A 12,410-nucleotide genomic window follows, 5' to 3' on the forward strand; every position below is an offset into this window, starting at 1 on the left:
CATTTCTGATAACTTTGTTCAGGCTGCGGTCACCTTTTGTCTGGATTACTGCGGTAACCACTAAGTGATCTTCCTCACACCTTTCTCCTTCTCCCTACTCCCACTCTGCCTTGACACGGACTGGTTTGCCTATTTCACCCAGAGCAATCTTTCTAAGCCATAAGGCAAATAATGCCTCTTCTGTGTTCATAACTCTCCAGTAGCTTCTTGCATCACTTAGAGCAAAAGTCAGGATCTTACAGTGGCCCACAGGGCCCTATAGATCCTGGTCTGGTCACTTCTCTGGCCTCATTTACTTCTCTTTCTCTCATTTTACTGTACTGTCCTCTTCGTAGTGCCTCGAACAAGGGAAGCCCATTCCTGCCTCCAGGACTTTGTACTTGCTGTACCCTCTGCTTAGAACACTTTTCCCAGAGATGTGCATGGCCCATGCTCTCTTTCCTTCAGTATCTGCTCAAATGCCAGCTTACCTAAGAGGCCTCCTCTGATCTAATAAAAGGGCATCTCCTGCCCCGGCATTCCCTATTCCCTTTACCCTCCGTAGCATTTAGCATCATCTTGTATTCTTCGGGGATTTTGTCATCCCCCGCCCCGCCCCCCCCCCCCCCCGCCACAATGTAAGCTCTCTGGTGGCAGGGACCTTGTTTTGGGACCTTGTTTTGTTCATTATTGTATCCCTGGGCCTGGAACAGATCCTAATACATAGTAGACGCTCAGTGACTATTTGTTGAATGCATGTCTGAATAGAAACATCTGATCCATGAGGTAAGCAGGGATACCACTTAAAGTGTGTGAATTGCAGCTGGCATTCTAGGAATCCAGAGTTCAGAGTTAGCCGAGGCAGTCGTATTTGAAAGCCAGTCCTCAGTACTGCTGAGTAAGAATCCCTAGGATGCTGGGGACACAGTGATACAGTAGTGGAGTTCCCATCAGAAGCACTGGGTCTGTGTTCTGCTAATTAGTTATGTGATTTTGGGCAGTTCACTGCCAGTCTTAGCGTTAATTTTCTCATACTTAAAATGGGAATATAAAATAATACTTCAGGTTCATATGAATAGCAGATGAGGTCGTGTGAAATTGCTTTGTAAAGGATAAGACCAATTATACAAATATTACTAATTTCATATTATTACAGCTTTTGTTACTTGGAGCTGGAGTCATGAGATTTCTTAAACTCTTCTATTAACTATCTTTAAGAAATATAAGACAGTCTTCTAAGAATATCAGGATTTTAAAAATTAAAATAATTCACATAGCCCTTTCTTTGGGTGGTTTTTACCTCTGCAAGTAACAAATCTTGACATTTGGAACCGTAGGTAGGGACATTGTGATCAAGTGTTTTATTACATGCTATGCTACTGTAAATTCTGATTTTTTTGTTACTCAATTAGAATTTTTTCTCTTTCACAGGATACAAATCACTCACTTTGTCTGAGTGACTTGAGCCTTCTGTCCACAGATTCTGAACTGCGAGAAAATTCTACAGTAAGTGTACCTGTGATACGAGTATAAGAAAAATAAGTGCAAGAATTGAGCACTCCGCTTTGGTGGGAAAATTGAGGGAGGCCAGCCTTTGCAGTCTTCCAGATTTGGTTATGTCCAATTACTGACCATTTAGGGCTGTTTTGGTTTATTTCCCGATAGAGCCCCCATGGGAGAGGTTGTTCTCTCTGATGTCTAATGCCTTTTGACCCGTGTCACTCACTCGATAACTTCTGGCCCCAGAAAATTTCTTCCTTTTATTCGCATAGCAAATATTTATTGCGTGCCTAGTCCATCAGGCAGTGTACTGGTGCTGAGCTTGTAGTGGTAAAAAAGTAGGTGTGGTCTGTCCTTGAGGAGTTTAAAATTAGTCCACGATAAGGGGAGGGCCAGAATTCACCAGAATTCCAGTTTGCAGACTTCCTCAAGCCCTGCTGATCTGACCAGAGTCTGTATTTGTCTTTCTTTGAGCTCACTGCATTGGGGTCCTGAAGGGAACCTTCTCTGTAGGCTCTCTTCTAAAGAGCAACCCCACTGTCTCTTGATCGGATGGCTTCAGTTCACTCTGTGTGGAATTTCCCTGCCATTCCCGTGGCTTCATGATGTGCCTTGCAGGCCACTGCCTGAAGCCTGAGCTTATTATGCTCCTTCATGAGGATCTGTGCTTTGCTGTGTCACGAACACTGGTTGTTAAGTGTGCATTGTTTGTTGTTGTTCTTTGGTAAATAAACATAGCTTAAGTTAGATTTTCTATGAGTATATGAGTAAATAAGGAATCAGCGTGATAGGCAGTATTTGAATGGAGACCGAAAGACTCAGGAATGTCCTGAAATGTGTGCTGGTTCCCAGAGTGTGTCAGTGGGGTCATCTGCCGCTCTTTTGACAACGTGGCTTCTTGGGCCTCACCCCAAGCCTGCTTCATCAGTATCCCCTGGGAATGGCATCTGACACTGCATTTTTATCTAAGCACTCCAAGGCTTGGATTCTTCTGGTAATGGCAGAGTTGCTCTTATCAGACCAACCCTCCCATAGAAAACAATCACATATGTTGGCCAAATGATCTAGAACAACTACTTGAAGGCACCAAAGAGCAGCCCCCAAAAAGGCAGAGGTAAAGATTGGAAGAAGGAGCCACGTGGACAATGGCAAAGGCACTGGATAGGTTTTCAAGTTTTATGGCTTATCAGCCTCAGGGCAAGCCCCAGGTGACACCAAACAAGATGGCTAAAACTGAGGAAACATTCAGGCTCACTGGCTCGAATAACCAGAGGAAAGAGTTCCTAGCTACCACAGCAGCACCTGGAAAGTGAAGAGCCACAAAGTGGGAGCGCCAGGCTCTTTGTATAAACTGTCCACCTCTCTGGTTGGCCCCTGAACTGTGCATGTGTGAGACCGACCCTAAGCAGCCCAGCCAAGGCTGAAGAACTGGACAGAGAGCCAGCTGCTGCTCCCCGCAGGGAAGACCGAGTTTGCGGTTGGAGCACAGCCAGATCAACAGAATAGTCAAGCCGACAAACAGACACTCTTAAGAGGAAGTGTAACAGAATCCAGAGTCTCTACAACATATCATTTACAATGTCCACGGTAATCTAAAATCAGTAAACATAAGACAGAGGAAAACATTACCCCTACTCAAAGCAAAGGTAATCTTGGAGACTAATCCCAAGATGAGCCAGATGTTAGAATTCGTAGAAAAGGATTTTTTTTTTAAGTTTTATTTATTTAAGCAATTTCTACACCCAGTGTGGGGCTTAAACTCACGACTCCAAGATCAAGAGCAGCACGCTCCACTGACTGAGCCAGCCAGGTGCCCCAGTAAACAAGAATTTCTAAGTAGCTCCTTCATGCTCAAGGACCTAAAGGAATATGATTATAATAATTGAATAAATAGGAAATCTCAGCAGAGAAAAAGAAACTATAAAAAGTATATCAAATGGAAATTCTGGAACTGAAAATGTATCTGAAATAAAAAATGTACCAGTTGGGCTTAACAGCAGATTGGAAATGATGGAAGAGAGAACCAGTTAAATTGAAGACGGAGCAATAGAAATGAACCAATCTGAAGAACAGAGAAAGACATCAGATAAGCACTTCATAGGATTTCGCATATCAGAGCTAATAGTCTAAAATGAAATTTCCACACTGGATGGCCTCGATGCCCTCTGAATTATGGAACCTAAGATTTCTGGGTATAATACCTCTTTAATCTCAGAGGTTGTATTAAATGGTTTGTTTAGGCGTCCACTCCCTGGCCAGGGCCAGGACCTAGGACTAAAGAGCTTTCTGGAGCCCTGGAGTCATAAGGTGAGGAATCCTGGTATAGAGGGACATTAAGTCCTTGGGGGGGGGTGGGGAAGGAATGCCTTTTCTACCACAATTGACATCAGCGAGAGAGGCTCTGTCCCTTGGGGTCAAATTACATAGTGTACCCTCACCACCCATCATTTATTCCGGAATTGGAAATAGTCTCATTTGTAGTCTTTCATTCTGAGGCCACAATTCCTTGAAGCAATAGAATTAATTTTGCTTTGTTCTGCTTTAAAAAAAAAATGATGAATTGTTAATACCGAATGATACATTTTGACGAGGTCATCCTTTTCTAGGTTTCTGGGCAGCCATGTGTGTATGTGTGTCCTGGAAGTGAGCTTTGGTTTGCTCGGATCTTTTGTTAAAGGAGGGTTGAAGTGGCTAGGGAATGATCCTCAGGGCATCTTTGCTCTTGAGCTCCGGGATCCATCTTGGTCCCTGACAGCTCCCAGGGTTCTTTGTCTCTCTGCTCCAGGCCCCAGAGGCTCAGCCTGTTCTGGTCTCCTCTACCTTGGGGAGCTGCTTGAACTCACTCTGCCCCCAGGGTTTGTGCTCTGAAGCCTGGCAGTGGCTGAGTCATGGTCCCTTCAGCACTTTTTTTTTTTAAATAGTTTTTATTGAAGTATAATATACATACAGAAAAGTACACCTATCACAAATGTACAGCTTTTTCTTTTTTTAAAGACCTTATTTATTTATTTGACAGAAACACAGCGAGAGAGGGAACACAAGCAGGGGGAGTGGGGGAGGGAGAAGCAGGCTCCCCACTGAGCTGGGAGCCCGATGCAGGGCTCGATCCCAGGACCCTGGGATCATGACCTGAGCCGAAGGCAGACGCTTAACGACTGAACCACCCAGGCGCCCCACAAATGTACAGCTTAATGAATGATCACAATTCATCACATCCATGTAACCAGCACGCAAATCAAGAAATAGAACATTCCCAGCATCCCAGAAGCCTCCCACCCTCCGTGCCCACTAACAGCTATTACCTCTCCCTAAGGATAACCACTATCCCAACTTCTAACAACCTAAGATGGATTTTGCTTATTTTTGCGCTTTGTACAGTTGGAATCATGCCAGTTGTACCGGTTTGTTCTGGCTTCTTCCTTGCAACATCACGTTTAAGAAGTGAATCCATATTGTTGTATAGTTGTAGATCATTGATTCTCCTTGGTGAGCAGTATTACACTAAGTGAATGTACCACAATTTGTTCTTTCTACTTTCCTTGGGCATTTGGATAGTTTCTAGTTTGGAGCCATCAGGACAGTGCTGCTGTGAACATTCTCGTTAGGTGATCTTTTGGAGTCACACCGGTTTATTCCTTTTTAACAGTGTTACTGCTGATATTTTGTAAACAGGTAAAACAAAAATAACCACCATGAGGAAGTTGTAGAGCTGACAGCTTAGTGGGAGTTGTTAGCCCACTGCTTTTCAAACTGAGTTGCGCCTTTTTATTGGGTTATAAAGTATGGGATTATGGTCAGCATTTTTAGGGTATCAACACAATAGAGAGTATCAGAAGGCATTGCATATAGTAAGGATAACCCTAGTTTCATAGACTTTTGTTACAGTTATGCATATGGATAGTTATGTAATGTGAGGCATGTATGTGCGTATATATAAAATGCATTTCTTACTTTGCATCATGATAAGAGTTTGAAGGCCACTGTCTTGGCCTGTGATCCTTAACTCCCTCTGCACTGGAAGCAGAAGGCCTCGTATTGATTTGTGCCTTCAGTGTGTGGCATGCTGGAAATCAGATTCATCTTCCAGTCGATGGAATCATGCTAGAATAATGGCCCCCTTAGACGAACCATGAGAGACGATGGACTCTGAAAAACAAACTGAGGGTTCTAGAGGGGAGGAGGGGAGGGGGATGGGTTAGCCTGGTGATGGGTATTAAAGAGGGCACATTCTGCATGGAGCACTGGGTGTTATACACAAACAATGAATCATGGAACACTACATCAAAAACTAATGATGTATGGTGATTAACATAACAATAAAAAATTAAAAAAAAAAAGAAGAATGGCCCCCTTGGCTCAAATGGGCAGTTTCATCTCGAGGACCTCTAGGCTGCTCCACTCACCACACTTGCCCAGGCCCAGAGTGATCCTTCCCCCTCCCAGAAGCAGAGTTGTTTGCAAAATGACCTTTAAACACAGGTTGGCACTGACACAAAATATGGCCAGGAGATGGGTTTTGTTTGGTCTATACAGTGCTTTGTTTTCAGTTACTTGCTTTTAATTACAAGTCAGTAGATTTCACATAAAAAATCCAAATCTCAGACCATTCTTGAGCGCTGAAAATCCCCAGTCTGCACATCACAGGGCAGCGTTCCTCTGAAGCCCTTTAGGTGCCAGGGGCGCATGCTCTCCGGTTTGTCCCAGCCTCCCATCCCCACCACCCTGGCTTCATTACTTGTGCTACCTGCCTGCTCTCCTGGAGGCGTTTGCCTCTGTCACTCCTGCCCTACCAAATGTGGGGTGGGGGAGGACTAGAGGTAAAGATTTGCTGTCCCCTCCCCCTCACCAAAGAGAAGCCTGGAGATGGCCATTTTATTTAGTGCCTATCAGGAGTCAGATGCTCCGGGCATTATGTTCCCCCCCACACACATTTTATCTTTTTAAAAATGCCTCTGACATTTTCTTAATTCTTAATTACAAAGAAACTTGCAGTAACAAACATTAGTGAGTATAAGGCAATAACTACTGCCTCTCGTGAAAAGTTTCTTTATATTGTTTGATTCATTACCATGCATACATGTTAGACTATTATAGAAGTTATGTAATGACCTTGAAGGGTACTCACAGTATATTATTATTACATGAGAAGAGCAGGTTGCAGGTAATAGATATTATACAATCCCATTTTTAGGAAGGATTTGGTCTTCTTTTAGGGCAGGGGTCAGGAAGCTGTTGTTTTTGGAAAGGGCCGGATAGTAAAATATTTTTGGCTCTGCGGACCGTAGAGTCTCTGACAAAACTCAGCTCTGCTGTCAGAGCCTGAAAACAGCATGGACAATAAATGAATGAGCATGCATCTGTTCTAGTAAAATTTTATTTCCCAAAACAGGCATGCAGTCTCCAGGTCATAGTTTGTGGGCTCTTGTTTTAGAGTATCTAAGGACCCAAATCTCCAGTGTCTGAGGTTGAGGGAAATAAATGTCACCTTGGAAAGGAAGAAGTTAGAAACAAGAAGCGTATCAAAAAAGATCATTCTAGTTCTGCTGCTGTGTGTTCTCTCCTGGTGAAGAATTGCCTCAGGATGACAAGTTTCACATCTTTGTCTCTGTCCATCAATCACAGGGCCAGGACCTCAGCACAATTTCACCAGCAATCATCTTCGAATCCATGTTCCAGAATTCTGATGATACAGCAATTCAGGAAGATCCTCAACAGACAGGTTTGTGCCACAAACTCTCTTCCTACTCACGTCTCGGCACCGGGCAAGGGAGTGAATCTCCCTCGGTGACACATCGATGCGGGCGCGATGAAGTAGATTTCACTTCCCTTGAACGATGCGTGCGTTTGGTGAGGGGTCTAGGAAGTATGAGCCTTTTGTTTGATTCCATCTTTTCCTCTCCTTCCCTCAGCAAGAGTCTACTTGAGGGCCTCCTTTTCCTAGCCCTTCAAAAGAAGAGGGTCTCCTTCTCCAAAAGCTTTTGTTGGCTCTCAAAAACAAGAGGAGCTGTGAGCTCTTTCTTCTGATGCGATACTGTGCTCATGAGTGGGCAGGATCCACGACCGGCATCAGATGCATAGATCCTTCTGTGTGTGAATGAAAAATCTGTCCCTGAAGCTTCACAGCAGTCCGAAAGCGTGTTCGCTGCTTATGCCAAAAAAGGATGTCTAGTCTCTTTTCCAGAAAAGCCTTAGAATACATTTTTTTTTGTTATGGTGAAGCCTAGACTAGCTCTTCACATTTAGAAAGAGAGGTCGGTCGTGAAGCCTGGCGCTTCGACCAGAGGGGTCATTAAATGGAAAGCAGGAAGCCAGCCTTCTAGGAATGAAGCTCTTGGCTCTAACGGGCTTCAGCTGTCTTGGTATCGCCATGATGACTGTGTTTTTGTGGCTCCTGTAAGGCTTGGGATATGTATATATATTTCTATTTCTTTTTCTTGCCAGCTGCCTTGATTGAAAGTTTTAATGGTGATGCAGAGTCAGTCAGTGATGTTCCGCCATCCACAGGAAATTCAGCATCTTTATCTCTTCCACTTGTACTGCAGCCTGGCATCTCCGAGCCACCCCAGCCTCTACTACCAGCCTCAGCACCGTCTGCTCCTCCGCCTGCTCCTTCCCTAGGAACTGGTTCCCAGCAAGCTGCATTTGGCAACCCCTCTGCTCTCTTACAACCTCCAGAAGTGCCTGTTTCCCACAGCACACAGTTTGCTGCTAATCATCAAGAGTTTCTTCCGCACCCCCAGGCCCCGCAGCCCGTCGTACCGGGACTCTCTGTCGTTGCCGGAGCTTCAGCGGCAGTACCAGCCGTGGCAGCACCGCCCCGATCACAAAGTACTACTGAGCCCCTGCCGGCCATGGTCCAGACTCTGCCCCTGGGCGCCAACTCTGTCCTGACTAATAATCCCACTATCACCATCACCCCGACGCCCAGCACGGCCATCCTGCAGTCCAGCCTGGTCATGGGAGAACAGAACTTACAATGGATCTTAAATGGTGCCACCAGTTCACCACAAAACCAAGAACAAATTGTAAGTACTCTGTCTAAACAGATCCAGTGGGGTGAAGTGTATTTATATAGGTGACATGTTCCCAGGTTTTGCTTCGGAAAGGAAAATGGTTATCATATCTGCCCTGAAACCTGTGATTTGGCCTCTTGTCATTTTCCTCATGACCAAGTGGTAGAAATCCAGGGAATGCCATGATGCACACCTGCAGTAGGAAAGCAGAGAAAGAGCCCTCCCGTTCTGCCAGGTAGCAGGAGGCACATGAACGAATATTCCATCTGCAGTGTCACGCCACCATCCAGGACAGCAGAACAGTCAACAGACTGCAGAGGCCCAAGAATGATTTAAGAAAGCAGGTCCTTGTCCAAGGCAGAGTCAGACTGATGTGAGGGGATGGTGGGACCCCCGTCAGGCAGAAAACACAGCAGTGGCCAAGTCAGAGAGAGAAATCTGTGCTCCCAGGGCCTCCTCGAGAGCCAATTTCTACAAAAGTGTTTGGTCTCGATGACAAAGGAAATGACTGGGTCATTCAGTCAAATATATTTTGAGGGCCTGGTATTTTTTCTTTTTTTTTACGATTTTATTTATTTATTTGAGAGACGGAGTGAGCAAAAGAGAGAGCATATGAGCAGGGGCAGAGGGAGAGGGAGGGAGAAGCAGGCTCCCTTCTGAGTGGGGGCTCGATCCCAGGACCCTGGGATCATGACTGGAGCCCAAGGCAGACACTTAACCAACTGAGCCACCCAGGCGCCCCGAGGCCTGGTGTTTACCAGATACCATGCATGATACTCTTAGGGATACAGAAAAGTGAAAACCATGATCTCTTTTTCATAAAAACTTACATTCTAGTTAAAGAGGTTAAAATGCCTCAAAGAAAGTTAACATTACCAGTAGGGAAAGTGCCAAATAATAATAAAAATGGTAATAAAAAAATAACTGCAGTGATTTTTTGAACCCTTACTATGTGTAAGGGCTCACTGCGCTGAGTAAGCACTTTTTGAAATTGAGGGTCTAACATGTGCCAGTCATTACCTTACGTACATTATTCTTAGATTACCTTTTTTTTTTTTTTTTTTTATGCAACAGGTGGTACAGAGAATTTCCATACACTTCCTGGCCACCCCCCTCCCCCACCCAGTTTGCCCTATTAGTAATGTCTTGCATTAGTCTGGCACATTTGTTACAAATGATGAATCAGTATCGATATATTATTACTAACTAAAGTCCAGAGTTTACATTAGGGCTTACTCTTTGTGTGCACCATTCTGTGGGTTTTGACAGATGCATGATGTCCTGTGTCTCCCATTACTGTATTCAGAGTAGATTCACCACCCTAAAAATCCTGTTCTTCACTTGGTCATCCCCTCCCTTAGCAACCACTGATATTTTTACAGTCTCTAAATGTCTGTATGTCTAAATGTGACCCACTGCGGTAACTAAGCACTTCTCAATGCTTTGCTCATTGAATCACAACAGTCCTAGGAGGTAGGTATGATTTTACCAGTGGAGAGCTGAGGCCCAGAGAAGTTAAGTGACTAGCTCAAGGTCACACAGCTCATAAGTGGCAAAGCTGGGATTTGAGCATAGACAGATTGGTCCCAGAGCCTGTGCTCCTGACTGCTACATCGTGCTGCCAGATGAGGGGTGCAGAGAGTCAGGGCTCGTTGGGTAGCCTTCCAGGGCAGGTGAGCCTTGTATGAGGGGGAAATAGATGGAGAAAAGGACGTGCCAAGTAGGAGAATGTCTGGGTAGAGGTGTGACGCTGTCAAACTGAAAAGGTAGTCTAGGGCCGAACAGTGAGGCCAGGGCGTTCAGATCCCACAGGTCAGGTGCCAGCCACCTCTGGAGGCCACCTGATTCCATGTTCAGATAGCCAGAGTCACTGGAAAGGCCTTTTTGGTGTTGTAATCCAATCTGCTCCGTGTCATTTTTATCATTTTTTTTTTCTGGATCTGCCCTGGGGAGCTGCATGGGGCAGGTGTCATTCCTTTTCCATACAATTTATTTTTGTGTATGTAAATATGGGTCTCATTTCTCCATCATTATTTTATAGTGTCAGCTCCTGTAACTTAGCCAGAAGCTTTCACATTCCTCCTAGACTCAGCCAAGAGGGATCCTTTTCCCTCCTTAAAGGGATAAAAGACAAAGCCTTTTTAAGATAATACTTGAAGAAAGCAGAAATCCTGTAGCCAGTGTAACAGGAAGTGTTACCACAGTGAAAGGGGTGATCTCTGGGCCTCACTCTATGGTCCGCCTCATAGTAACATAAATAGTGCACATTTGCTGCGGGCTCACCATGCGCCGCAGGCTCCACACACCTCCTCTCATTTCACCCTCACGGGGGCCCTCTGGGAGGTCCTTTGGTTATCATCCCCATTTTACAGATGAGGAAACTGAGTCTAAGATGTTAAATCATGTGCCTGGACTCAAGAACTAAGAGGTGGTGGGGCTTGGACTTGAGGCCAGGGCCTGCCCACCCTGGAGCTGCTCCCCGTGTGGCTTACAGCACACTTCACGGGGCTCTTCTGCCCATGAGAGGGTCTTAGCCGGTCCTTAGTGTGCAACTTGATCCTTGAGGAGGCAAAAGAACTTTCCAGCCTCACAGAAGTGTCGGGGTGTGGCGGCAGTGGCGGGCTTACAGGGAAGCTAGCCCTGGGGAGCCCTGTGAGAAGACCCAGCTTAAGAAAGCAGCCTTGGCGGAGCCTTTGGGCAGACAGAACCTACTAGATTGGGCAGCTGGGAGACAGCCAAGTGGTAGGGGACAAAGCCGGCTGCATCGTCAGCACTGAATGTCCAACAGTGCAGTGACCTCATGTCAGAGCACAAACAAAACATCACTCAGTGCAAAAATCCTTGAACACTGAGGGTTTTCTGTCCTCTTGGATGACCAGTACAGTTGGGCAGGCTTCAGGTCCTTGGAGATCTGCCATACTTGAGTGGCTGTAAATGTGATTTTTTTTTTTTTCCCCAGCAGCAAGCATCTAAAGTTGAGAAGGTGTTTTTTACCACTGCAGTGCCAGTAGCCAGTAGCACAGGTATGTAATTGTGTGGGAGCTTTAAAAGCAAGTCAACTTTCTGGGCCCCTTGAGGCACAGTTCATTGTTGCTTTCCCCCAGTTTTTAAAACCTCAAATTTGTCAGATTGTATTGTTTATTTATTAGAGTATTTCACATTCTCACAACTATTGCAAGTTAGCACACTTACGGCATAAATACCACATTTAACGTTCCTTAAGGAGTAATGGTTCTTTCCCTCTCAGATACAGCTTTTAAATGTAACCAGAAGAAAGTTTGACTCACAGTTAATGCCAAAGAGGGCAGCTGTTAATTCACTGGACTTTTTTCTAATTACAGTAATGAAGAAATAGCATCTGGGTCAGAGACTCCTATAGAGCAGAAAGTTCCTTTTTTTTTCAAACTATTTTATAGATTAAGAAACGGGGCTCTGAAAGATGAAGTGACTCCTCCGGAGTCCTAAGTGAGTTTGTGACAGAGCCAAAGCCCCAGTCCTCAAGCTCCTGACTCCCACTCTGTTCTCCCTCCCCCTGGTCTCTAGCTTTTTTGAGACACACACAGCCTGTCTGATTTCAGAGTGTGCATGTGCAGAGTACACAGACACGCACAAAAGAGCGGGAGGATGCGTGAGCACTAGGCTGGCAGTTTTAAGGGGGATCCCCCCAACCGACCGTGTGTCTGAGACTAGGGATGCAAGTGTGAGCAAGAGGCTCTGCAGGAGCTTGATCTTGGGCAGGGGGGACTCAAGCCACATGTCCCACACAGTGTGGAGAGAGGTGCTCCCCGTGCACACAGACAGGAGGCTCGTGGGCCGGCTGCCCGAGAGCCAGCCCTAGGTGGGAGCCTGCTGGAGTCAAGGCCTGGCAGCCTTGGGAGAGGAGGGGACGAGCCGTGTCTTCAGAGGGAAGAAGAGTTA

The 12,410-nt window shown here is 45.6% G+C and overlaps 1 protein-coding gene across 3 annotated transcripts in view; it reads left to right on the forward strand.

The window, feature by feature from the left end:
* The window catches only part of MTF1 (metal regulatory transcription factor 1), a 42,329-nt gene that overhangs the window by 23,725 nt on the left and 6,194 nt on the right, over positions 1-12,410 (forward strand). For 2 of the 3 annotated variants that reach the window (XM_025855833.2, XM_073902875.1), the window contains exons 7-10: positions 1,411-1,485; positions 7,102-7,198; positions 7,921-8,504; positions 11,452-11,515. In XM_025855833.2, the coding sequence (XP_025711618.1) occupies positions 1,411-1,485; positions 7,102-7,198; positions 7,921-8,504; positions 11,452-11,515 (820 nt within the window). The remainder of the gene's footprint in view (positions 1-1,410; positions 1,486-7,101; positions 7,199-7,920; positions 8,505-11,451; positions 11,516-12,410) is intronic. The other variant, XM_025855834.2, reaches the window with a different exon arrangement.

The sequence above is a fragment of the Callorhinus ursinus genome, unplaced genomic scaffold, assembly GCF_003265705.2.
Source record: "Callorhinus ursinus isolate GAN/ISIS: 27379988/994484 unplaced genomic scaffold, GSC_fseal_2.0 scaffold18, whole genome shotgun sequence".
In the NCBI taxonomy this organism is placed as follows: Eukaryota; Metazoa; Chordata; class Mammalia; order Carnivora; family Otariidae; genus Callorhinus; species Callorhinus ursinus.